This window comes from Furipterus horrens, unplaced genomic scaffold, assembly GCF_987537825.1.
Source record: "Furipterus horrens unplaced genomic scaffold, mFurHor1.1.pri manual_scaffold_6, whole genome shotgun sequence".
NCBI lineage: Eukaryota > Metazoa > Chordata > Mammalia > Chiroptera > Furipteridae > Furipterus > Furipterus horrens.
In genome coordinates, this window is record NW_028327176.1 from 75,510,668 (window position 1) to 75,536,561 (window position 25,894).

The 25,894-nt window shown below is 48.0% G+C and overlaps 2 protein-coding genes across 5 annotated transcripts; one reads left to right on the forward strand and one right to left on the reverse strand.

The window, feature by feature from the left end:
- Positions 1 to 479: 479 nt before the first annotated feature.
- TMEM127 (transmembrane protein 127) lies at positions 480 to 20,128 on the reverse strand. Of its 3 annotated transcripts, XM_090281818.1 has the most exons (5): positions 19,556 to 20,128; positions 18,859 to 19,176; positions 7,529 to 7,693; positions 2,836 to 2,957; positions 480 to 1,322 (listed from the first exon to the last, which is right to left on the reverse strand). In XM_090281818.1, the coding sequence occupies exons 2-5, from the start codon at positions 19,100 to 19,102 to the stop codon at positions 1,197 to 1,199; spliced, it is 657 nt and encodes a 218-aa protein (XP_090137944.1). In that variant the 5' UTR covers positions 19,103 to 19,176; positions 19,556 to 20,128; the 3' UTR covers positions 480 to 1,196. The 3 variants fall into 3 exon arrangements, with proteins under 3 accessions (XP_090137944.1, XP_090137942.1, XP_090137943.1); XM_090281816.1 differs by lacking the exons at positions 480 to 1,322; positions 2,836 to 2,957 and adding an exon at positions 4,415 to 6,793 and having other exon boundaries at positions 19,556 to 20,120; XM_090281817.1 differs by lacking the exons at positions 480 to 1,322; positions 2,836 to 2,957; positions 19,556 to 20,128 and adding exons at positions 4,415 to 6,793; positions 19,410 to 19,546.
- Positions 19,748 to 23,908, forward strand: CIAO1 (cytosolic iron-sulfur assembly component 1). 2 transcript variants are annotated; one of them, XM_090281813.1, is made up of 7 exons: positions 19,748 to 20,130; positions 20,657 to 20,805; positions 20,926 to 21,037; positions 21,145 to 21,233; positions 21,457 to 21,658; positions 22,483 to 22,582; positions 23,455 to 23,908. In XM_090281813.1, exons 1-7 carry the CDS (start codon positions 19,992 to 19,994, stop codon positions 23,693 to 23,695), a joined length of 1,032 nt encoding a protein of 343 aa, XP_090137939.1. In that variant the 5' UTR covers positions 19,748 to 19,991; the 3' UTR covers positions 23,696 to 23,908. The 2 variants fall into 2 exon arrangements, with proteins under 2 accessions (XP_090137939.1, XP_090137940.1); XM_090281814.1 differs by having other exon boundaries at positions 19,750 to 20,130; positions 22,495 to 22,582.
- Positions 23,909 to 25,894: the final 1,986 nt, after the last annotated feature.

The following is a 25,894-nucleotide window of genomic DNA, read 5'->3' on the forward strand; positions in this document are numbered from 1 at the left end:
GGTGAGGCAGGTGACTTTTCATGGGGAAGAAACAACAGCCATGGACAACTGCAGCGCGTCCAGCAGCCCCTTCTGCAGGGCCAGGCAGCAGGTGAGACCTGCTGTGGCTTGTCCCCACAGTAGGCCCTACAAGAACCTTATGAGGTTTGTCCTCTATCACCCCACTTTTCACAGGAACAAACTGAGGCTCAGACAGATGTAGTGACATTTTCAAGACTACACAGCTATCAGTGGGCAGAGCCACCACTGTGCCAAAGACGGGGCATGGGATCACCTAGTAAACAGCTGATCCAGGAGCTGGTGGGCTCTGGAGAAGGTCGGGTGGATGTACATGAAAGTGGAGACGTGGGGGATGTTTCCACCCAGGAAAGCTGGTACCAAGGTCGCCATCACCTTCTCCAGTGTGCCTTCCTGGAGGGCCTGCATTCCCTCAGGGATGTGAAAAGAGGAGGGACAGGAGTGCCCATGCTGAACAGGTTCTAGGTATTAATTTATTTACCGTTTTTTTTTTAAGAGAGGAAGAGAAATATCAGTGTATCAGAGATACATCTATCAGCTGCCTCGCACACGCCACCAACTTGGAACCTGGCCCACAACTCAAGACATGTGCTCTGACCAGGAATCAAACCAGTGACCTTTTGGTTCACAGGCCAGCACTCAATCCACTGAGCCACACCAGCCAGGGCACAGGTTCTAGGTTTTAAAAGTACCATTTAAGTTTGGTGGGGTGGGAGGATGTTTATTCAATTGTTACCTTCTAGGCATGTTTTTAGCTCAGGAACATCAGACCTCCCTGTATTAATACTCTGTATTAAGAATATTGTCCCTACAAGTCCTTAACAGACATTCCCATTATAGAGATGAAAGCATAGAGGCTTAGGGATGTCAAATGGCTGCACAAGATCATGCAGGTCGGGCTGCATGACATTCCCTCTCAGCTACCTGACACTTATCTGCTCCTGACATGGATAGAAAATATCTGGAGAACCTTGTCCCTCCCAGTTTGGAGAATTGTACAGGATAGACACCGCGTATGGAAACCACTGACTTCAAAAAGATCTTATTTCTTCTCCTTTGATATTAAAGGGCATTTTGAGAACCTCATTATAAAGAAATCAGATTCCACAAAGGGGCAAATGCCTGGAGACTCCAGACTGGAGAAAGCCAATCACCAGGCAGGAATCTGAGCAGATGAATCAGGAAGAAGCAAATCCACGTGGCAGGTAAAAAGCTGACAGGTGGTTCAAAGTACATGGGAGGCAACTGCAAATCAAGGAACACTGGACTTGCCTTAAACACGCTGACATCAGGTTAATAAAAACCTAAATGAATGAAAAATGCAGCTATCATGAGAAACTGCTGTAAGCAACATCACTGCTACAGCCTTTCTGATTTGGAATGTCTGCAGCTGTTAAAATTGTACATGTGCATGTCCTTCCACCAGCAGTCCCATCCCTAGGCACGTAGCTCCATGTGTACTATTTGTCTCAATTGTGTCACTCAAACTCAATGACTTTGCAACACCCAGAACTTCAGAACAAGCCTGTTTTTGGATTTATGGTATTTAAGGAAATATTATAGTAAAGTTTACTGGAGTGGGGCCTAATCCAGTATGATTGGTGTCCTTTGAAAAGGTGAGGAGGACATGTAGAAGCACAGAGGAGGTCCATGTGACACTGAGATAGAAGATGGCCATCTAAAAGCCAAAGAGGGATGCCTCTGGAGAAAGCAGCCTGGCCAACACCCTCATCTTTAACTTCTAGCCTCCAGAAATGTGAGAAAGTGAGTGATTATGCCACCTGATGTGGCCCTATGTTATGGCAGCCCGAGCAGACTAATATAGTCTACTCAGACACACTTAAGTGTTTCTGGAAGCACTGCTGAAATGGACTTGAGGCTGTATCGCTGTGGCCAACATCCTCCCTTATGGAATATTATGAACACAAGTGAAGCCACAGCTCCTGCCTGTGCATGGAACGGGACACTCGTGGGAGAGCTTTGGAAGGCCCCAGGGGAGTCCTAGATTTGAGTATAGGTTCTGGGCCACCCAATCATTTCAAAGTCAGGGGTGTGGAGACCCCTTGGGCCAGCTCTCACCTCAGTGCAGTACAGATGATGCTGGTGGCTCGTGCACTTTCCCCTTGTCCAGGGAAGTGGGGTAGTTGAACCCATTGACCAGCTCCTGGATGATGTCCTGGGGGGACCTCTAAAAGACAGAGCCCGGTACCACGCCAGAAGGCATCAGGGGCTGTCCACCCAATCTGTGGTCCCTTGTTGTGGCAGACCTAGCAAACTAGTGCACAGTCCATCAAGATACAGTGAGTGTCTCCTGAAGCACTGTCAAAATGGCAGCAGAACTGAACCATGTTAAGGTCTAACAACAGTGAAAGGCTGAAGCATGAGGAAAATTACCTCTTTTATGAAATATTATGGAGATTAATAAGGCTACCGCTCCTCACCTGGCTAGCCTACAGTGGTCTGCTGTGTTCCGTGAGATGACAAGTTGCAGAGTAATGTGTCCAGTACCTTAAATCTGCGCCATTTTTTGTACAACCGCCCTATCAAGTGTGATGATGTGTAAGCCTTGGAGAAGGTCTGCAAGGACAATGGAGCTGACTGGTCCACAGGACACCTGGGACAAGTAGTTAATCTAAACTAGCAAAATGCAAAGACAGCATAAAGGTTTTTCTCTTCTATCCAAACAAATACATGAAGAGTATATATTTCTACCCTACCAGGAAGCATGTTATGGGTGTAGTCTGGCTTCCCACAATATTTTTAATTAAAACTAATTTCCTGGGGCTGTCCAGATGTTGCAATCACACAGATACCCACCAAGAAGGATGTGTCCTGGACATCAGGCAGCAACATCTCCTCCGTTGCCTTCCAAGGGCATGGAAACTTTCCTGGTTGGCTCCAGGAGCCTGGTGTGGGCTGCACTGAGACTGGGTCTGCTCCTGTGGACAAGGCAGAGGGTGGAAGTCCACAGAGGCCCTGGCAGGCACGGTTCCTTTGGGTGTTAGAAGTGTGACCTGGAGAAAGCCCAACCCAGCACTGACCAGCTACAGAGCTCATGCCCCCAAGAATCAAAGCTGCAGCTCCAGATCTCAAGAGAACACACCTTCTCTTTGGTGGCTCAGTGGAGTGTGACCCTGAGATCCCAGTTAAGGTTTTTGGGAGAAAAGCCCAGTAAGTAAGTGCCTTTCTGTCTTGGGACCCTGCTCCACTTGCTGACTTTCAGGGCAGTGGATCAGGGAATGATTAAGCTGCAGGACAGAGACAAACCCAGTCAGATTGCCCAAACGATAATCGAGTGGCCACTTCTCCCAAGCTTCAAAGTGCATAGGCACCTTGTGCCCACACCCTCCCCACAACAGTTACTGAACCCCAAATGGTGGCTCCTGGTAAGAAAACCTAGCACTGACCTGGATTTTCCTGATCCCATCAAGCCCCTTCCGTGAGCACATCTGAAGACGGCAGGATAGCATGTGCCCACTGTGATGGGACAAATGTGATGATGGGATTCCTCACACAGACCGCAGCACCAATTTTGCTGGAGTTGCTAGCCCTTTCCTTTGTGGGCTGTGAAGTAGCAAGTCAGCAAGAAACCCAACTTGTCAGTCCTACAACTGCAGGAGACTGAATTCTGCCAACAACCAGAGTGAGATTGAAAGTATCTCCTTCCCTCATAGACCCTCAGTGGAGACCACAATCACAACACCAACTCAGTGTTCCCCAATGCCTGTCCCTTTCTTTTCTGCTTTCACACCACTGATTACATCATTCTTTCATGCAAGCCTACCCATTCCTCAAGGCCAAAATTATGTCTCTCCTCCTTCATGAAGCCTTCCTGGACTATTAGTCTCAAGAGGCATCAAGTGCCATGTGTCAAGTTTCTTCCCTGTCAGGTTTCCCTTATCCTGACAGCTGGATGGGAAGGCCCTGGGGGGTAAGAACTATGTACCTTAGTATCTACCTCCTCTGCAAAGCATGTGTTCAGTGCATTTGACGAGCAAACGGAACATAAGAAAGCATGACCCCCCCCCCCAGGCCCTAATGAACTTATAAAGTAAAAAACAAGAAAGACAATAAGCCTGTCAACAGAATTGGCACCAAAACTTCTTGCTGCGGAGCACTAATACCAGTAACCTAGTGACAATACACATTTGTGACTATCTGACAGCTTCTACAGTCAGAAACAGGGCATGGCATAAGCAGTTCCTCTGATCTGGGTCTCACAACACCAGGGTTTTGGTTAGAGGTGTGACCAGGTGGAAATGCCCTGCACAGAGTAGGCACATGTGCTCTGGCTTCTGTAATTACATACGTTATCAGTTTCTCCTGCTTCTCTAAGAGGAAGGGGCCAAACCAACTCAGGGAAACTGACAGAAAAACGACAGGCAGCCACTGGCACTTAAATTCTTACTTGTGGTTTCTGTTCATTTGTTTTGTTTTTGCTTTTTTATTTATTGTTTCCTAAAAAGAAAAAATACACAACCAGGGGAATTTATATGACAGAGTCAGGGTAGTATGGAAAAGAGAAAGGTCAGAGACGTGGAAGGCTAATAAAAAGTGGGTTTTGAATCACATGGAACAGTCCAGAGAGTCATGTCTGGGGTCTTATGAGTTGACCGGTCACTTTGGCATGCGTGTCTGGTGCCTGGTCTCCTGATCTGCCCTTCAGACACCCAAGGTCAATGAGAGCTGGCCATACCCTGGTCTGCCAAAGACAATCTAGGACTTGACAGAAAGACAAGACAATGTAGTCCTTGGCTTGGTGCGAAGGTATCACACAGACGTCTTTTCTTGCTGAACAGAAGAGTCTGGAAATGTGAGAGTCACAATTGGGACACACTTTGGCATCACAGTGAACTCCAGGCAGCCACTCATTCATGTGCAGACATGGTCTTCACTACCCACGGAGGCATCTATCCTGACATCCCCAGGCAGTCTGGCCAAAGGATGAGACACATGACAGTTCCTTCCTAGCCACAGTTCAACGGTGGTGTCCATTCTCCAGTCTTGCTCTGTAGCCTATAGAAGGAGATTGGGATCCATCTGCTTTTCAGCTCAGCATTGGACACTGATTCCAAAGAAGTTTGGCCATCTGGATCCACTCTGAAGCTCTCTCGAGTTTCTCCAACTTTTATGTCTCAGAGCAGAAAATTCAGCCAGACCCGGAGCCATGTGTGGCAAACAGGAGAGCAGAGTGATGGCTGAGCAAGAAAAAGCTAGTGAGTAGCACACTGCAAGACCAGAGTACATTCAAGAAGGGGAGGGGGCATGCAGCAAGCTGTTGCCCCAAGTCACAGTTTAGGGTAGGCACTAAGCCTGAAGGACGAAGCCAGGTCTGCCAGTCTGACACCTCACGCAGTGGAGCCCACTGGTTGTGGTTCCTATGTGGAGAGTGGTGGGCTTCCTGCCCTGCTGTGGCCCCCGCTCCTGCACTGAGGCCAGGTTACATCTCAGTGCCACAGTCCTGAGGAGCACCACGCTGGCCAGCCAGCCAGGCCATAGTCCTCAGCCCTCTGCTGATGGGGCTCTGGGTTTCACAGGAAGGCCACTAGGAGGCAGGGAGCAAGAGAAGAGGGCTGCATTCTGCTGGGAGAGGTTCAGGGAGGAACTACTATGAGCTGGAAGGAGCTATGGCCCAAAACACTGCAGAGCCCAAAAGTATCAGGAAAATGACAGAGTCTTTTCACTGGTTTAAAAACAGATTATTGTTGCTATTGTTTGGTTTTCTTTTTCCCTTTTAAAACCACTCAATTTTAAAAGGTGAAGGGGCTGGGGAAATTCAGACCCCTTCACTCTAATCCTTTCTGGGCACCAGGAGGCCTCAGGCCCACGCCCAGTGCTCTCTCCTTGCCTGGGCTCCAGCCACCCAAGCCAGGGCAGGGTGGGGAGAAGACTGGCTCTGCTTCCCAAGAGCGATTCCTTTTCCCAGTCAAACCAGAACTGGGGGATGGGAAGTCCAAAGACTAAAGTGCAGAGATTTCCGCAGAGCGGGAGGCCTGGCACTGGGCACTCTGGGAAGGAATGGGGGTAGGGTCAGCCCACAGCTGCAGCTGTAGAACAAACACTGACCATCATGAAGGAAGCCCACAGGGCACAGTCCCCTTTCTCTTGGGCCCTGCTGACACTTCTATCTGGGACTGCCCACTGTCAGCAGCTTCCCAAGGAAAGTTCTGGTCTGAAAGACATGGCCCATGAAGGGAGAAAACTTGTTATGATCATCCCTGATTGGTAATGACTAGTGACCTCAGGGACAGGAAGGTAGCAGGAAGGGAAAAGTGTATGATATAAAATCTGTGAACCCCAGGTTTCAAAAGCAGGGATACATGAACAACCCAAAAGGCAGAGTCTCTCCTGGGGAAGGGTTGGTGAAGATGGTCAGGATCCTACCAGTGAGGCCTGCTGGGGGAAGGTGCTCCTCTGGGTGTGGGAGCTGTGGAGTGGGAGCATGAGGAAGAAAGCCCAGGTTGGCATTAGGGTGTGTAGGCCGGGGGCGGCTGGAATTGGTTGATGACCTCATATTCCGAGGGGTAGGGCTCAGTCTCCTCCATCTCAGAGAGCAGCTCCAGTGCTTGCTCCTCCTCCTCCGTGGGATAGTGGCGCAAGAGGTTGGCTGCTGTGGCCAGGATTGAGGCTCCACCAGCTCCTGCCACCAGGTAGAAACTAACAGCAAAGGTGACATACACCTGGGAACCATGATACTTCTTATGTTGCTGCTGCAGGGCCAGGATGAGTTCAGAAGCCCAGTAGGAAAAGCCGATGACGGTAGCACACTGCAGGACTGGGGGACAGAGGGACAGCATAGAAAGAGGGTTAGCAAGCACCCTGCAGCTGGGATGCTTGAGGAACCAAATGCAGCCTCTCTACCCAAACCCCAGTGTCAAGAGAATCTGCAAGGCCCTGGATCCTGCAAGTGGAGCTCTCTAGGTCATGGGGTTCTTAGGCTGAGACTGGGGACAGATGCCTGATCCCATCTGGGCTAGCCAGAGTCTCTCTGTCTTAAGAATATGGAATTGGAATATGAGGGCTACTAGAAGTCACTGAGTGCTTGAAAGGAACAGATAAGGTCATGCAGTTTGGGAGCTGGAATCGTCACCACCACCAATTAAAACAACACCCAGCTTAGTCATGGCAGAGGCTAGTCTGTGGGGAAGCAAAAAGGAGAGGAAAGAATCCGATGAGACAGTGCACTCCAGGGAGACACAGTGAGACACTGCTCCCTTCCTTGCTCATTCCAGATCCCAGGAGCCCAGCTGAGCTTCAAGCCCACGGAGACCTGTGAGATTTCTTGGGGAATTCTAACAATATTCCCTCCCAACAGCTGGGCCAGATGTACAAGCAAATGACAAAAGCAAGTTTCTATCATGCCCTAGTGCTCCGAGAAAGCCTAGAGTTGAAATGAACATCTGGACCAGTGTCTGCTCACAGAAACCCCACCATCTCCACCTGCAACTGCAGACAGGTTGCCCCCACCCTATGGCAGCTCCTCCCCGACTGGGAGCAGGCCTGGGCTTACCTGTGAGGATGTGGGCAAAGGCATAGCGACGGGTGATTTTCAAGGCTGGATGCTTAGGCCCAAAGACATCCAGAAGGAATGCAGAGAGACTACACAGGATGCCCAGGAAGCAGAAGGCGGCAATGACCCGCAGGAGCAGCACTGTCTGGAGATTCATGCAAAAATCTGTAGGGGAAGAACCAAATTTTCAGGGCCCCAAGCAGCACCCTGGAGCAGGAAGTCCCCACCTGGGAGTCTGTCCTCCTCAGTTACAGTCCTGGAGAGTCAGGGGAGTCCTAGAGAGAGCAGTCATAACTTTTGCTCTGAGCTGGCCCACAGAGGACATAGGATAGCACCCGAATTAGCAGACAGAAACACTGGTCACTGCTCCCATGCACTCAACTCCTTCACTTCCAACAAAACCAGTCTAACTGCAGACCTCCACTTTGTTGTCCTTGCCATGGTCTTCTAATCATTTTTAAAGACCCTGACAATTAATCTGGCACATCAACCCATTCTGCTAAAGCATGCTCTCAGCTGCAGGAAGAGGCCACTAACTACTGAGCTGAGATGACCAGAGAGGCAAGGCCAGAGGCTGATCAATGTCAATTCTCTGTCCAGCCACTCATTCATCCCCTTTTTGTTCAAAAAAGAATTTGAAGTTATTTAGAAAAATGCATTCTCACAAGAGAGTACTATATAAGTTAGGAAAGATGGACCTTTACATTTATCTTTGTTCACTCCCTGAACCGTACCAAAAACAAAACAGAACAAAAATTTTAAAGGCATAAACTCACACAAAGGGGAAAGGGGCAAAACACAATTCTGGAAACTGGAAAGTAAGGGACTTAGCACTGACTTAGCAGACTGGGTAAGCTGAAGTGTCAGCCCAAAGTGGGAAAGCTAAGACACAACTAGATTTACACGACAAAGCCTGAAAGGCTCAGAAACTGACAGCACAAAATACCTTTTAAAATGAAGGTAAGCCACTGAGGGGTACACACTCCACCAAAATGAAGGCATAAGTCAAGGAAAAAGAAGATGCTGAAGAAGGAGACCCAACATTCAGAGTCCCCAGAGTCATGGTGAAGGGAGAGCCCAGAAGGATAACTGTACACCAGACATGCAGAACAACCTATATTTCCTTCCAGGACTGTAATACCATTCTTATTTCTTTTAAAGTTTGTCTAGACAACACTGTCAGAACCCTTTGATATCTATGCAAACTGCCATAGCTCCCAGAAACATGTGGACAGAATGAAGACTGATCTAAAAAGAAGTCATTTTAAGCTTCAATAAAAAGCAGGAAACATGGACTTCTGGCCAAGATAGGAGATAGCCAAGCTAAAAGACGCACATTTCAAATCACTTGGTGATAACAATGCTCACAAAAATGGTTGAGTACAGCAAACACAGAAGTGAAGGCTATACTAAATGAAATGGAAAAAAATCCACATGAAACCAATGGTGACGAGAAGGAAGCTGGAGTTCAAGTTAATAATTTGGAATGTAAGGAATATACAGTCACCCAGTACGAATGAGGAAACTAGAATTGAAAAAAAAACAAGGAGAGGATTAGGAACCTCTGGGATAACTTTAAACATGCCAACATCCAAATCATAGGGGTGCCAGAAGGAGAAGAGGAAGAGTAAGAAATGGAAAACTTATGTTAAAAAGTAATAAAGGAAAACTTCCCAAATTTGGTGAAGGAAATAGACATACAAGTCCAGGAAGCACAGAGAGTCTCAAATAAGCTAGACCCAAAGAGGACCACACCAAGACACATCATCATTAAAAAGCCAAAAGTTAAAGATAAAGAGAGAATCTTAAAAGCAGCAAGAGAAAAGAAAGGAGTTACCTACAAAGGAATTCCCATAAGACTATCAGCTGATTTCCCAAAAGAAACTTTGCAGGCAAGAAGGGACTGGCAAGAAGTATTCAAGTGATGAAAAGCAAGGACCTACAACTAAAATTACTCTATGCAGCAAAGCTATCATTTAGAATGGAAGGGCAGATAAAGTGCTCTTCAGACAAGATAAAGCTAAAGGAGTTCATCATCACCAAGCCATTATTACAGTATATGAAATGTTAAAGGGACTTATTTAAGAAAAAGATCAATACTATGAACATTAAAATGATAACAAACTCACAACTATCAACAAGAGAACCTAAAAAAAAAAACCAAACTAAGCAAACAACCAGAATAGGAACAGAATCATAGGTATGGGAAACATCTGGAGGGTTATCAGCTGGGAGGGAGAAAGGGGAGAAATGGGGAAAAGGTGCAGGGATTAAGAAGCATAATTGGCAGGTACAATATAGACAGAGGAAGTTAAGAATAATATAGGAAAGGGTGAAGCCAAAGAACTTATGTACACAACCCACGGACATGAACTAAAGGGGGTGGGATTGCTGGAGGGAAGGGGGTTACTGGGCGGAGGGGAGCGAAGGGAAAAGAAATTGGGACAACTGTAACAACATAATCAATAAAATATACTTTAAAAAAAAGGTAGGACTTTCGGCCAAGATGGAGGCCTAGACAGACACACTGCATCTCCCTCCACAACTAAGAAGGAATACAACTACCTCAAAACTAGAGTCAACCAGAAGTTCCAGAAAATCAAGCTGCATGGAAGTCCAACAAACAAAGGTATAAATAAGAAATACTCATCCAGACAGGTAGGAGGGGCAGAGCCGGGGCGGAGATGACACATTGTGGTGGTAGCAGCAGTGGCGGCGGCAGCTGGTGGAAAACGCAGTTACAGGTTTTAGGAAGTCCGGAGCATTTCCAGCTCCTGACCAGACCTTGCAGATCACAGTCCCAACGCTGGGGAAAAATCAAGCCTCACTGCTTCTGACAGTGCAAACCAGTGGGGGTTGGAGTGGAGGCAGAAACTGCCGGTCTCTCAGCAGAGTCCGCTTGTTTAAAGGTCCCCCACGGTCGTAGAACGTCCACAGACCCACCCACTCTGGGAACGACGGCCAGGGAGGCACCTAGAGGGGCGCCAGTCCGGTGCGGAAGTGGGAGAGGTGCCTGGAAAAGGGGCAAGTGCTGATCAAGGGGCATTGTTCCCTCTCTGACCCCTCCCCCACACACAGCGCCACCACACGGTAAAACAGGTGGCCCTGTACTGAGGAATCCCTAAGGCTCCGTCCCCTGTAATGTAAGAGGTGCGACAGCCCTTGCCCAAATCACAGAGGCAAACACAGAAAGATGAGGAGACAGAGAAGTATGACCCAGAAGCGGGGGCAGATCAAGGTCCCAGTGGCACAACTAAGCAATGAGCAGCAGATAGCACGCCTAACAGATGAGGAGATAGACAACTTAACAGAAGCACAGTTTAAGGCAGTGGTGATTAGCATGCTCACAATTCTGACAATAAAGATTAAATAGGACAGGGAAAGAATGAAGGCTATCCTGGCTGAAATGAAGGAAAATCCATATGAAACAAGGGGTGAAGGAAAGGAAATCAGGGTTCAAATCAACAAATCGGAACATAATGAAGAAAGAAACAGTCAACCAGTACAGAAGGAGGGAGTAAGAATTTTAAAAAATGAGGAGAGGCTTAGAAACCTCTGGGACAGCTATAAACGTGCCAACATCTGAATCATAGGGTTGCCAGAAGGTGAAGAGGGAGAGCAAGAAATTGAAAAATTATGTGAAAAAATAATGAAGGAAAACTTCCCTAATTTGGGGAACGAAATGGATATACAGGTCCAGGAAGCACAGAGTCCCAAACAAACTAGACCCAGGGAGGACCACACCAAGACACATCATAATCAAAATGCCAAAGGTTAAGGATAAAGAGAGAATCTTAAAAGCAGCAAGAGAGAAGAGAATTACTTACAAAGGAGTACCAATAAGATTGTCAGCTGATTGCTCAAAAGAAACTTTGCAGGCAAGAAGGGACTGGCAAGAAGTATTCAAGTGATGAAAAGCAAGGTCTTACAACCAAGATTACTCTATCTAGCAAAGATATCATTCAGAACGGAAGGGCAGATAAAGTGCTTCCCAGCCCTGGCTGCTGTGGCTCAGTGGATTGAGCATTGGCCTGCAAACCAAGTGTTGCTGGTTCGATTCCCAGTCAGGGCACATGACTAGGTTGCACGTCAGGTCCCCAGTTGGGGGCGCGAGTGAGAGGCAACCACACGGTGATGTTTCTCTCCCTCTCTTTCTCCCTTCCCCCCTCTTTAAAAACAAACAAATAAATAAATAAATATTTTTAAAAAGAGTGACTCCTTGAAGTAAAATTCAATTGATTCCTTATTTTTTTTTAAAAAGTGCTTCCCAGACAAAGTAAAGCTGAAGGAGTTCATCATCACCAAGCCATTATTATATGAAATGTTAAAGGGACTTATTTAAGAAAAAGGATATCAAAACTATGAACATTAAAATGAAAACAGTATCACAACTCTCAATAACAGAAGCTAGGGAACGGAACAAAGGTAAACTAAGCAGACAACTAGAGTGGGAACAGAATCATAGGTATGGGGAGCATGTGGGGGGAGGGCAGCTGGGAGGGGGAAGGGGAAGAGGGAGGGAAATACTGCAGGAATTAAGAAGGTAGGAGGGTGGGGAATAGACAGGGGGATGTTGAGAAGAGCTTTATGCACAACCCACAGACATGGACTAAGGGTGGGGGACTTCTGGAGGGAGGGGGGTTGCTGGGTGGAGGGGAGCAAAGGGAAAAGAAATTGGGACAACTGTAACAGCATAATCAATAAAACATACAAAAAAAAAAGGAAAAACAAAGTAGAAAATGTGGCTTAGCTTCCTCTCTCTCCTCTATTCCAGCCACCAGCAAGCTCTTCTTTCATTTAGGTCATGGGTCATCAGGTGATTTAAGACAATCTGAAAAGGGTTGGCAATACTTAGACATAGACTCCTTTCCTGAGTCTTGACCACAGCTAAGAGCCTGGGCAATGGTGGTCATTATTTTCCAGTGCACATCACAGTCACCAGGGTGCTGGCTGAAAGCATGTTCCCAGGCCCCAGAAATCCCGAGCTCTCAATCTGGATCAAGGCCTAAGAATCTGGATTTTAATAAGCAGCCCAGGTAATTCCTATGCAGGTGTCCCAAGCTTTACCCTCCAAGAAGCACAAATCCTGGGCCTAGAAGAGATACTGAGAAGAAAAGTCCAAGAACCTGGGGAGGAGACCTGAAGCCAACAAAGCAGACTCAAACTAAGAGACATTGGCATCATGGAGTCTTGGACAGACCCCAGACCTCAGAACCAGAGCAGACACTAGGAGACCCTGGGTTTTTGTGACAGCACATGTTCCCTGCCTCAGGCTCAAAATTCACCAGGCAGATGGTGGCTGAGCCCATACCAGACTCATGCTGCAATCTGGTTTTAGGTCACCCTCTAGGCTGCCCTCAGAACTATCTGTCACTCATGTCAGCTGACCATCTGTTTCTGGCCAAATCATCCAGCCTGGTGTTTGCTTACTACCAGGAGGCTTGCCTGTGTGATAGCTCTGCTAGAAACCAGGCCCAGCCCCCATTTCACTCAGTCCTACTTAGCCTGAGACCATGCTGTGGGCCTGCAGGAGGCTTGGTGAAGGAAAAGCTCCTGGAGGCAGGGACTGTCTAACTGCTGGCTCTAATTTGAATATTGTTAAAAGCTCTCTGAGATAATTCTTGGTCCACGTGCCATGAGGCAGAGATGGGGCAGGACAAAAGTTTTCTTCTAGTACTCCCAAGAATAACTTGCAGAGTGCAAGGGCTTACAGCACACTCCGCTCTGCAGCAGGCTGTATTCAGATTACTTAATGTGGCTAGGCACTTGGAGTAGGGCTTTAATTGTGGTTCTTAAAAATCCACTGTTTTAATTTAACAACTAGTCTTAACTGAAAAAAAGTAATACTCAGTGGCTTTAAAGCTACTTTCTTAAACTGAACAGTAAGTACAGGATGTTCATTTTATTATCCTTAAAAATGTACATCTGTTATATGAGGGAGGACCCAAAAAATCTGGAATTTATTTATTAAAAAATTGTGTATTTATTTTCACATGTTTAAACTTCAGTCACCTTCAATGTACTCTCCATCTGATGCAATATACCTCTCAAAACGTTTTTTTCCACTGCTCAAAACGGTTTTTGAACTCATCAATTTTAATGCCTTTTAGCGTTTCTGTCATTTTTGTTTCACCTCTTCCACAGCAGCAAAATGTTTCCCTTTGAAGATTCTTTACACAAGAAAAAATAAGTCACTCAAGGCAAGATCAGGTGAATGAGAGTGGGAAAGGGGCGGGGGGGGGGGGGGTCATGCCATCAGAGTCTGACTCTGGAAAGCAGTGAGGAAACCAGAAAGGCGCTGGACTTGGCACCAAATCCTAGATCTACCACAGACTATGTGTTACCTTGAGCAAGTCACTTAACTGCCCCTGGTCTCTGCTCTCTCATCTGTCACATGAGTGCTGAGCAGTGTTAACTGCTCCCTCTGCACTGGCCACAGCCATGTCAATCAGAGCGTGCCCCAGTGTGGGCCAGAGAAAAAACTCACTTAAGCCAGACTAAGGATGTGCCTCATCAACAGGATGATGTAGTACAGACAAAAAGCCTTTAACCCAGATTCAAACAGGTGTTTTTTTTTTCTAAATGCTCATCCAATGACAAATTTTTTTCATTGCTTTTCAGAGAGAGGAAGGGAAAAAGGAAGAGAGAGGGGAGAAAGGAGGAGAGGAGAGAGAGACAGGGAGAGATATCAATGGGAGAGAGAAGCATGGATTGGATACCTCCCAGACAAGGAATCGTACGTGCTGGGACAGGGGATTGAACCTGCAACCTGGGCATCTGCTCTGCCCAGGAATCAAACCCACAAGCTTTCAGTTACAGGGATGACGCTACAATCAACTGAGACATGCAGGCCAGGGCCAAACACGTTTTGTCTCAATGTAACTGTCTTTTTCCACTCCAAAACTGTGAGTTACCCTTGGGCTTAGCAGGGAAGCCAAGTGTGAACTTCCCGGGAGTGATGCTAATAAATACCGCAGGAGCCTGCCTCACTGCCCAGGCAGTCTCTCATCAGAGGGTCTCAGTGCATAGAAGAGACAGGGAGAGGATCCTGGACATGCTTAGAACTGAGTTCAGGCTCTCCTGGGTCAGGATCTCCATGTTCTCTCTCTCCCTCCCCTGCCAGACATCAGTGTGGCAGAGAGGACCACAAATATCTGCTCCCTTGAAAGGATAGAATCCCCCAATGTTGTGTAGGTATTATTTCACTTGTGGGAAGAAAAGGCACATGGGGTAAGGTCCTCATTTTAAATTCAAGCCAGTGGTGCAGTCCACTACACTCTGATAAGATGGAACAAATCCTATCCTCCAGCTGTGCTGTTTATTTTCATAACTACTACTTGACTGTCCCCTCCAGTCACCAGGGAAAAAGGAAGCTGCTGTGTAATAGGATTCCACAGCACTGACTTTGTCCAAGGTCACTGGTGAGTCACCGGGCAGGATTTGTTTTGAAGGCCTGGCTCTTCCAGTCTACCTGCCCACTGCTCTGATCCCTTCCCAACCCTAAACAGGCTGCAGGCAGGAAGACTGTAGTGGCTTCTAGCCAGGTCCCTTTTTCTGTCCCATCCTCCCTCCCTTCCCCTCACTTGAGTCCTGATGAGTTACAGGAACTTCCCCACCACCCTGGGCTTCTCAGCACTTATCCGCCCCAAGTGCATAGCCTCTCCCCACTGTGACTTTAGCTTCCAGACAGGCTTCTGATGAAGGACTCCAACAGGATCCCCAAGTGCTTAGCTGGCCCATCACTACAAATATCAATGGCCCTAGCCAAGCTGCCTCAGAGAACAGGCCCCACAAGACTTGGAAGTGCCAGCTGTATCAGTCACCACACCTCAGGCATACTAGCCCTTTGGTTGACCCCTGAACTTCCAGTGGCTTGCTGTCAGTCATGATTCACCTGACTTCAAATCCCAGATCTCCTCACTCCCCAAAGGTGTTTCCTCAGGCTGCCATCAGTACTGCCCTTCACTGGCCACACTTGAGGCGGAAAGGGATGGTATGCAGAAACACGATTATCTGGGGTCCCCCTACTTGAGGCCACTAGAGGTCTGAGCATATCTCTGGACCTGAGCCCAGGTTGAAGAGCACTGTGAGAAGCAGGCACCCCAGAGGAGCAGGAGAATTCAGGCTGGAATTATTTGAGCCAGGCTGCATTTACTAAAGCCTCCAGGGCTCTGCAGGAGGGCGAGTGGCTTTGCCTCAAGATCACCAACTTGAGCCGAATACTGAGGTGATGAGGGACTTGGACAGCTCTGATAAAAGAAGAAGAAACTGGAAATCACAAAGGTATATGGGTAGGAGTAGAGGCCATGCCACATAGATCAGCTGTGTGGCCCTGAGCAAGTCGCCTAACCTCCCTGAGCCTAAGACCACTGTGAAGTGGTGGTAATGACAGCACCTGACAAATTAAGGTGTTGTTTAGGAGAAACTAAAGACAGGCACAGAGTGTACTGAGCACAATGCCTGACACTCAGGCAGGGGGGTGGAAAAACAGGAAGGTACTGCTCCAAAGCCTGCTGGCCCAGCCTACTTCCTGTCACCTGCAGAGATCTGGCAGGGTCTGTGCTCCCTCTGGAAGCATCTGTAGGCACCAGACTTGGCTTCCATGCTAGGACATCTATTAGGCCCCGAGGATCAGAATAATCACACAGGAGAGCATGTCTAAAAGCTGACTGGGTACCAAAAACCCATCCACTACAGAGAAAAAGAAAAGAAGCAATCATGGACCTCCTTATTCCTTGCCACCTTCTGTGACAGCTCATGAGGTACCACTGTCAACTTTCTTATGAATGGACACCAAGCATTCCCAGCTTGAAATGGCCAAGAAGATGGTCATAGACTGAAGCTGTCCATGGGTTAAGAACCCTAAACACACGAGCAAATGTAAAGGCTAAGGCAACATGCTTTATATATATATTATATATGTACGTGTATATATATAATATATATGTATAGATATGGTATATGGGCCCCAGCCAGGTAGCTCAGTTGGTTGGAGTACTGTCCCAATACACCAAGGTTGCAGGTTCAATCTTCAGTCAGGACACTTAAAGTAGAAAAAAAAAGGTTCCAAAAATATGTATCTGAACAGAGAAGAACCTGCACCAAGAAATTTATTTTAATTTGTTACATGGCTTTGATAAGAATGCACATTGAAGTAGAATAACCCTGAGATCATTCCTATGACAGCGGAAGTAAAACTAAGGATAAAAAACATCACTTTATATCAAGTCAGTAGATAGGGCAGATGCAGCTATGCCACCCTCAGGTGTGTGGCCCTGGAGAGCTGTGACTTCACTTCCCCAAGACACAGCTTCCTGGACTTCTGAAATAAGGACCTCTCCCCACATTGCACAAATTTCATGAGCCTCCCTAGGAATGATCTGAATGGGAGAAACACCAGGAACGCTCTCCCAGTCTGTAGGCAAGCCCTTGAAACACTGAAACACCAGGAGATCAAGGGCAAAGGTCTAGATCAGTGGTTCTTAACCTTCCTAATGTCGCGACCCTTTAATACAGTTCCTCATGTTGTGGTGACCCCCAACCATAACTAAAGCATAGTGATTAATCACAAAAACAATATGTAATTATATATGTCTTTTCCAATGGTTTTAGGTAACCCCTGTGAAGGGTCATTCGATCCCCAAAGGGGTCGCGACCCACAGGTTGAGAACCGCTGGTCTAGATGAAGTGATGGTGGCAGCTGTGCCTCAGTGAAGGCAAGTAAGGGGAATGTACTATGGGAAAAACATCCAGACTCAACTCCAGCTTGATGGCCTTTCTGCCATCAGCTACAGGCCACAGAAAAAACTGCATGTCACAAAGCCTCCATCATGTGTATAACTTCTGTCTTAATGAGCAAACCCAGCAAAGGCTATCATCAGGAAAGAAGCTGGAAACAAACCTGAAGCCCATATCCTGTTCTCCAAATCATCCAAAATCCTCAAAAACTCAAAGAAGATGCGAAAGTCAGAGAACTCTCAGAGAAAGACTACATTAGGCCACAAGGATACAGCTTTTCAGCCTAGACCTGAAGAAGTGGTATAAGATCAAAGGCACAGAGGAGAACTTGACCTTTTCACCAAACCCCAATGTCTGAGTCCTTAAAGAGGTGACGGGAAGAGATCAAACATGAAGGGCTTCTGAGGCATGGGGCAGCAAACATCTGAAGCACATCACAGCCAGAGAGTGGCACAGGGAGAAAATAAGAAAACCTTCAAGAATGGTTCAAAGGACCAGGGGGAGAAATAAGTCAGTCAGAAAAAAATAAGAACCACATGATTTCACTTATATGTGGGATATTAAACTGAAACTCATGAACACAGAGAGCAATGTGGTGGTTACCAGAGGGAGGGGGTTGAGGGGTAGAGGAGGCCTAATATATGGTGACAAAAGATGGTTTGACTTTAGGTGGCAGACACACAGTGCAATATACAGGTCATGTATCACAGAAATGTTTACTTGAAACCTACATGATCCTATTAACCAATGTCACCCCCAATAAATGGAGGGAGAAAAAAAAGACCGTGGGGGTGATGAACTGTGTGCTGGCCCTAAGGGCTGTGTGGGGTCCACTGACCACTTCCCAGGTAAAAGCCAGGCAGTGCAGTCCTGCGCTCACACCACACAGCCTGTTCCCTTGTTGCTGGAGACAGGGGTGAGCAGCAGCCACTGGCCCCCACCCAGGCTGTGGCCTCCCCTGTGTCCAGTATGGAAACCAGTCCCTAGTTCCTTTCCCCTTTTCTCTGACCACCAGGCTGGTAAGCATGAAGAGCAAAGAAACCTCGCCTCAGTCAGACACAGCCGTATGGTTCCCAGAGCCAAATTCCAACTGTTTTTCTGAGGCTGGTGCTGACTACTGGTTATCTAAACTGCCACAGACTCCCCTTTTCTATAATAAAAATTCAACTACTGTAGAATTCGAAAATATATTTTTAAATCTAGCTATATTAAAAGTTCCGTTTTCTCCATCAATCAGCTGCCCTAAAGAAATCTTCCTACATCCCAGAGGTTCCTTAGAAAGGGACGGCTAATTGTAATGCTTAGCACCGGTATCTTTTCTCGGTATACAGCGCCCTTCCTCAGGCAGAATCCTAAAATAGCAGCAGTCCAGGCGTGAAGAGTAGGTGCTTGGCTGAATAACATCTAATTAATGAGAAGCCGGACCCCACACAGAGCCACCTGGTGGGCATGAACACCAGGCAACAATGGGGCTGTTTCCTTCAACCAAGGCTTGCTCTGGCTATCACAGCTCCAGCCCGTACTACATTCTGTTCCCCACCGAGGAGCCCGGGTCGCCCAGGAAGAAGAGGGCCGGCGAGCGGCGGCCTCACCTTTCAGCAGGTCCGGGTGCACGTAGCCCAGCACATCGGAGACCCCCAGCTCCTGGCGGGAACAGGTGCCGCCGTGAATGTGCAGCCAGGCAGGCTCAGCGAGGGCGGTGCACAGCGCCGTGATGGACAAGGCGCCGGGCAGGGCCGAGGCCAGGCTACGCTCCGGCTGCTTGGGTAGAGCGCTGCCTCCCGGACTCCTCCGCCGGCGCCCACCGGGCACCCCTGCGCCTCCGGGGGCGTACATGCCCGGGGCCGCCCGCCGTCGCTCCGGGGTCGCTGATGCTCGCAGCCGACTTTCGCGGAGCGCGCAGAGTCTGCCTGTTCCAGGGAGGAGGCAGGTGAGGAAAAGGCGCAGGGCTGCCAGGGCCGACAGCGGAGGCTGGGGGGTTTGGGACCAGGGGCAGAGCGGAGACAGGAGGGCTGCAGGGATTCAGGGGGTGGGGACGGTGACTGGGTCTCTGGAGTGGAAGTGCAGAATGAGGACCCGAAAGGGAGCTGCCTGGAAACTGGGAAGACTGGGGTGGAGGGTGGGGGGCGAAGACCTGGGTTACCGGCGGGAGAGAGACCCGGACTCGGAGTCTCAGGCAGAGGATGTCGAGGGAAGAACTAGGCTGGGCCGCGGGAATCCGGGACCGGCGCTCGTGGATGCGACCTCTGCCCGGAAAAGGCCCTTCCCACACCGATCGCTGTTCCTCACCAGTCAGTAGGCCTCAGGGATGACGCCGCTCCGTCCCGTCACAGGCTCCTCATCAGCCGTGAGCTGAGGGACCCCAGGCCGTAAACCCAAACACTCGGACTGACCCGGGTCCGACCCACTTCCGCTTCCTCTTCCTCTTCCTCCGCCTTCTCCCGCTCTCCGCCCAGTCTCCGCGAGCGTCACAGACTGACGCACCACCGCCTCCCTACGTGGGGCCTCATGGGACTGGTAGTTCTTTGTGGTCCCGCAACGCTTTACGCCCGGGTTAAACGCGGTCGCAGTATTGGGCACTTCAGTTCCCGGGCAGACCCGGGTCCTGGGGTGGAAGTGGCCGGCCGGCGACCGCGGGAGCCCGAGTGGAGGTCGTGGGAACCTGCGCGGTGGCACCCGCCGTCTGTGCTCTGCCCATTTCCTCCCCGTCCTGCGTCGCGTCGCCATGAAGGACTCACTGGTGCTGCTGGACCGTGTCCCGGCGCATCCGGACTCGCGATGCTGGTTCCTGGCCTGGAACCCCGCAGGAACCCTGCTGGCCTCGTGCGGGGGTGACCGAAGTGTCCGCATCTGGGGCACCGAGGGTAAGGCCCGGCCTGGGCGCACGATCCCGTCGCCGGGAGTTCCGCGTGCGCGCAGTGCGGGTGCTGGGCAGGGGGAGCACCCAGGGAGAGTGGGGAGAGGCCACCTCGAGGTGGACTTAAGCCATTTCGATAAAGACTTTTCGGGCAAGTACTAGAAGCAAAAATGTCAGGAGACAATCTAGAACTGTTGAGGAAATGGCGGTAGTTGCTGAGGCAGGAAAACGAGGAGAGAAAAGCGGTGGAAAGTAATCTGCAGAGTAATTTGCGACGATGGGGAAGTTTACATTTTATCCCGAGGGCATTCAGGAGCCATTGACTTTTAAAATAGGAGGGTGACTCCCTATATGATGCCTCCAGAGGAAGTAGGGTCAGTTACTTCTTCCTAAAAGTATGTTGTTAAATATGCCCATTGGGCTTAGCCCTCAGCTTGGCTTGAGTACTAGCCCCAATTGTCAGAGAGCAAGTTAGTGTTTCAGTGTCTTCTTGTGCACCCAACCCCAGTGCCTGTCCTGTCCTATGCTTTTAGGTGACAACTGGATCTGCAAATCTGTCCTTTCTGAAGGCCACCAGCGCACTGTGCGGAAGGTGGCTTGGTCTCCCTGCGGCAATTACTTAGCCTCTGCCAGCTTTGATGCTACCACTTGCATTTGGAAGAAGAATCAGGATGACTTTGAGGTAACCAGGCTGTATGGGACCAGGAATGTTGCCCATTTGTTCCCCAGGGCTGACTCAGGAACTTGAGCCAACCTGGGCCAGTGGTCTCCATTGATTCTTGTCCCTCTTCCCTTCTCACAGTGTGTGACCACTCTGGAAGGCCATGAAAATGAGGTCAAGTCAGTGGCCTGGGCCCCAGCTGGCAACCTCCTTGCTACTTGCAGCAGAGATAAGAGTGTGTGGGTCTGGGAAGGTAAGTCCAGGTCCCTCCAGGTGCAATTGGAAGCCAGCAGACAGACAACCCACTATGTGACCTTGACAGGGTCAGCTCATGGGCTCCTTTCTGTTTTCTTTCCATAGTTGATGAAGAAGATGAGTACGAATGTGTCAGTGTCCTCAACTCCCATACACAGGATGTCAAGCATGTGGTCTGGCACCCAAGCCAGGAGGTAAGAGTCTGGCAAATTATCTCAGTGGGAATTAATTCTGGTTGTGCCCAGCCCCATTCTGCCATTCAGACTTAGCCTGGTTTTCATAGGGATCACTCTCTGTGGTCAAAGACATTAATCTCTGTTATAAAGCTCCCTGGGACTGTTCTGTCCTAGCAGGGAGAGGTTTAAGAACCACAGACAATTTCTGGGCCATAAGTGTTGTGCTTTCCCATGTCCCTAGCTATTAGCTTCTGCCAGCTATGATGACACAGTGAAGCTCTACCAAGAGGAAGAGGATGACTGGGTATGCTGTGCCACCCTTGAGGGCCACGAGTCCACCGTGTGGAGCTTGGCCTTTGACCCCAGTGGCCAGCGTCTAGCATCTTGCAGTGATGACCGTACTGTGCGCATCTGGCGCCAGTATCTACCAGGGAATGAGCAAGGTGAGGAGCCAAGTGCAGAGCTAAGAAGACTCCTCCTCTCTAAGAGGCTGACAGTCTACTCGGGCTAAGACACAGATGAAGCACAACAAACTGGGGTATAACGGGAGATGTGTCATGAAAGGGCACCAGAGAGTGCTGAAAGAATCAGGAAAAGTTATGTAGAAAGGCCGTTTTCATTGGAACTTGAAAGAGTGTATAGGATTTTTTTTATCCTCACCTGAGGATATGTTTTTTTAATTGTTTTTAGAGAGAGAAACATCAGTGTGAGTAAAACATCTATTGGTTATCTTCCATGTGCGTCCTGAGTAGGGACAAAGCCCACACCTTTTGGTGCACGGATGATGCTCCAACCAACTGAGCTACCCAGCCAGGGTAGGGTATGTAGGATTTTAAGGCAAGAGAACTCTATGTGAAAAGAGAATGGCATAAGCAAAAGCATTAAAGATGGGAAAGCCTAGATCTGCTCCTTTAGGTGAAGCATAGAGTATATAAAAGGTTTGGGGAGAAATAAGGTCAGTTGGGCTGGCTGGTGGATAGCAGGCTAACTAGTCAGATATAGTCTACAGCAAAAGGTGATTTTTTTTTTTTTTTTACTTTTTTGTTTGTTTTTGTTTTTAAGAACAGGACATTTCTTTCCCAGATTTCTGTAAAAATACCAGTCTGGCCACAGTATGTAAGGCAGATGGGTGAGGATGGGGACAGAGGAATGAAGATGAGGACTCATGACTGAGGGTGGGGTGAGCAAGGGCAAACTAGGATCTCCTCTACAGTGGGGCATTTAGTTCCCTGAAGTGCCCAGGACACAGATATGTCTTGGACTCAAGTCTGTCATGCAGGGGTGGAATGCAGCAGCTCTGACCCCAGCTGGAAATGTATCTGCACTTTGTCAGGCTTCCACTCCAGGACCATTTACGACATCGCTTGGTAAGACCTCCGTGTCCTTTCCCCGTCTCTGCTCCACCCCCACCCCCGCCCCAATCTGGAGGCATTTTAGAAAAGTCAGACCTTCCCTCTGCCCCTTTTGAGAGTGCACAGGAATAGAGAGCAGCACCTTCATTTCTTCACAACAGGCCAGATTGTCCACCATGCTGGCTTAGTTGGCTGGCCCAGGTTCACAGGAATCCAGAATAGACTTAGACCCAGGTTTGCACTGGCGTTAAGCACCCAGGTAGTGAGGGCAGCACTGGCCTTTGCAGGAGATCACACAGCATTGTACATCCAGAAATATTCATTAATGAAACTGGATTTATAGTCAGGATTTTTATGGTTTAGTAACACTGACTCTACCCTTATGGAATCTAGAAAAACCAATATAATTCATATAGGAAAGTCAGTCAGAGGCAGTTCTGCTCCTAAGAATCTATCCCTAGGAAATAATCCTAAATAATGAGAAAAGTTAATGTGCCTCAAAGTTTTATATTAGCAAACATTTGGGAATAACAGAAACAGACTTAAGTGATAAAATTCAATGGTCTGTTATATCACTTTTAAAAAATGGTTACACAAAATTCATTACAAAGGAAATTGCTTATGGTAGGTAAGTGACAAAAGTGTAATTCAGAATCTTACGTAGTTTTTTTTAGGTTAATTATTGGGGGGTAAACCTAGATGGCAGCACTTGAATGCTTAAGGGGGTGATGTCTGTGGCTGTATATTAAGTTAGGAGATGTTAGCTGAAGCCTGAAGTTTGGGAAGAAAGCCAGCTTAGGACTGTAGAATCAATACCTTATACTAACTTGCCAGGTTGGGGAGGGATCAGCCACCAGCATATGCACTGATGAACATGTTCCTCCCAGGTGTTCGCTGACAGGGGCCTTGGCTACAGCCTGTGGGGACGATGCCATCCGAGTGTTTGAGGAGGACCCCGGCTCCGATCCGCAGCAGCCCACCTTCTCCCTGACAGCCCACTTGCCCCAGGCCCATTCCCAGGATGTCAACTGTGTGGCCTGGAATCCCAAGGAGCAGGGACTCCTGGCCTCCTGCAGTGATGATGGCGAGGTGGCCTTCTGGAAGTATCAGCGGCCTGAAGGCCTCTGAGCCACCTGCACTTTGGACAGGATCATGGTTCCCCAGAAAATGTCATAAGACTTTACTAGCCCAAGAGGACCTGAAGGAACAGCCTGGTCCCGTTTAACTTGGCTCTCTTCCAGTCAGACCTGGGTAGATGTGCAGGGCCACAGAACCACTCACTCTTTCCCTCCTTTGACATGGGGCCCTTTGTGAACAAATACAGAACAGCAGTACCTTGTAGTTATGCCACAGATTTTGTTTCCCTTTAGCTCAGTGTTAAAGTTTGGCGGGGGGGTAGAGGGGTATACTACTTACAATCGCCGTGTCTGTATGTAGGAGCATTGTATCTCAGACCTTTCTGAAATTGTAAGCATTATAGAAATAATCCGAGTCTCAAGTTCTATTTATATTAGGACATTCACAATTTAAAACATTTCCAGGATGAGTCCTTTTCTGAAATAGGTCCTGACTTCTGACTAGTTTAAAAACACCTCTGCTTTCCCTTAGAAACCTTCGTGTATCTTCTGTACTTGCAGGGAATGCCAAAAATAATGGGGAAGGTGTGAACCCTAAAAGGTAGTTATTGGCCACAGGCCATACATTCTCAATGGGGCTAAAAATTGGTTCTTGGATGGAGGACAAAAAAACCTTAGAGATACTAGTTTGTGGTCATCTAAGGTACCGTAGTACACAACACACACTGTATCTGTGGTATTAATTTTCATGGTGAGGGCAAGTAGGAAAAAGATTTCTGACACAGCTCCTTAGGGGAATAATAAAGAAAAAAGGTAGAGAATTACTGCACTCAGGCTGTTTTGTCACTTGATAAGGGTTTCGGCTTGAAGACTGTTCCCCAAAATTACAGCCTTCATTAATTTTTTACACCACAGAAGTGACCATAGACTGAAGAGACAGCTGGGGCAGTACCAAAAGCAGTGTTTCTCAAATGCACTCTACACGTCCCTGACAGTCCTGAGTGCCTGGGGGTCAGGGGGTATGAGAGGTCAGCTGCTGCCATGTTGGCAGGAGCCATGGCAGTGGCACCAACTAGGAGTTATAGTCTTCACTACCTTGCTCTCATAGCAAAAGTACTGCCAACTTGACTTAGAAATGTCCTTCAAGAACAAATACAAATCAACTATAAATCTTTTTTTATTGTATTTATTTTTAGAGAGGGGAAGGGTAGGAAAAAGGGAGAGAAGCATGTGAGATCAATCGGTTGCCTCTCATACACCCCTAACTGGGGACCTGGCCCGCAACTAAGGCATGTGCCCTGACCAGGATCAAACCTGCGACCTTCCAGTTCACAGACAGGTGCTTAATCCACTGAGCCACACAAGCCAGGGCTAACTGTATAAAATCTTGACCCTTGGGAACATTGCCATGTTCTGTGACAATGGCAGCATGCAAACAGCACAAGGAAGGAAGAGCAGTTGTGCAGCTGAATTGCAAGCTGAATGAGCTATGTTTACTTGTAATAAGTAGCAAATTACAGTATCGAAACTATTACTTGGCAGATGATTTCTGGGAAATGAATGAGCCTTTCACTTCAAGGGCAACTGATAACATTGCCAATGATCAAAGGGTTCAAGCAAAAATCAGTTTTGGAAAACTTTGATAGCAACCATGAGCTTGACATCTTCCCAATACAGTCATACCTTGGTACCTGTCAGCCTCAGAACTTGTCAAATCCTCTACTCATCACATTCGACCAGAAAAGTTTCAGCAGTACTTGGTGCTTGCTAGAACTTGAGTTACACCACCACCACCCCCTCCCCCACCACCACCCCGCAAGAGAAAATGTTTCATTGTTCAGTACTCATCTGTTTCCGCATTTGTCAGAGTTCTGGAATGAATGAATGGCGAGTACAGAGGTACTACTGTACTTAAGATTCTTCTAATTAGATTAGTGGTGATACTAACAAATTGATTTATATGATGAAATGTGTTGACATTTGGAGATCTGTGACTCAGTGAATCAGCCTCTTCCAAATGATTAATGTGTGATGTTACAGAATCATTCATGGGTAAGAGGTAAGAGACCCATGGTCTTAATGTACAGGAAGCTCATTTACAAGGTTTCAGATTCCACATTGCACTTAAGAAACTACCACTGTGGAGTCTTGCTATAGCATCAAATAGCCAGTTTCCAAGGCTATAAAAACTCCTTTCCAACTGTCTGTGTGTAGTCAGCTTTACTGCAACTTAAATAACATACACAATTGC

What these genes read in the sequence shown, in the direction of transcription:
- TMEM127 (XM_090281816.1), bottom strand. Translation starts at nt 19,102, where the DNA reads ATGTACGCCCCCGGAGGCGCAGGGGTGCCCGGTGGGCGCCGGCGGAGG. An exon ending in GCACCCGGACCTGCTGAAAG is followed by an intron (nt 7,694 to 18,858) that starts GTGAGGCCGCCG and finishes CTTCCCCTACAG; the next exon opens with ATTTTTGCATGAATCTCCAG. An exon ending in CTTTGCCCACATCCTCACAG is followed by an intron (nt 6,794 to 7,528) that starts GTAAGCCCAGGC and finishes TCTGTCCCCCAG; the next exon opens with TCCTGCAGTGTGCTACCGTC.
- CIAO1 (XM_090281813.1), top strand. Translation starts at nt 19,992, where the DNA reads ATGAAGGACTCACTGGTGCTGCTGGACCGTGTCCCGGCGCATCCGGAC. An exon ending in CCGCATCTGGGGCACCGAGG is followed by an intron (nt 20,131 to 20,656) that starts GTAAGGCCCGGC and finishes CTATGCTTTTAG; the next exon opens with GTGACAACTGGATCTGCAAA. An exon ending in TCTGGCACCCAAGCCAGGAG is followed by an intron (nt 21,234 to 21,456) that starts GTAAGAGTCTGG and finishes CCATGTCCCTAG; the next exon opens with CTATTAGCTTCTGCCAGCTA.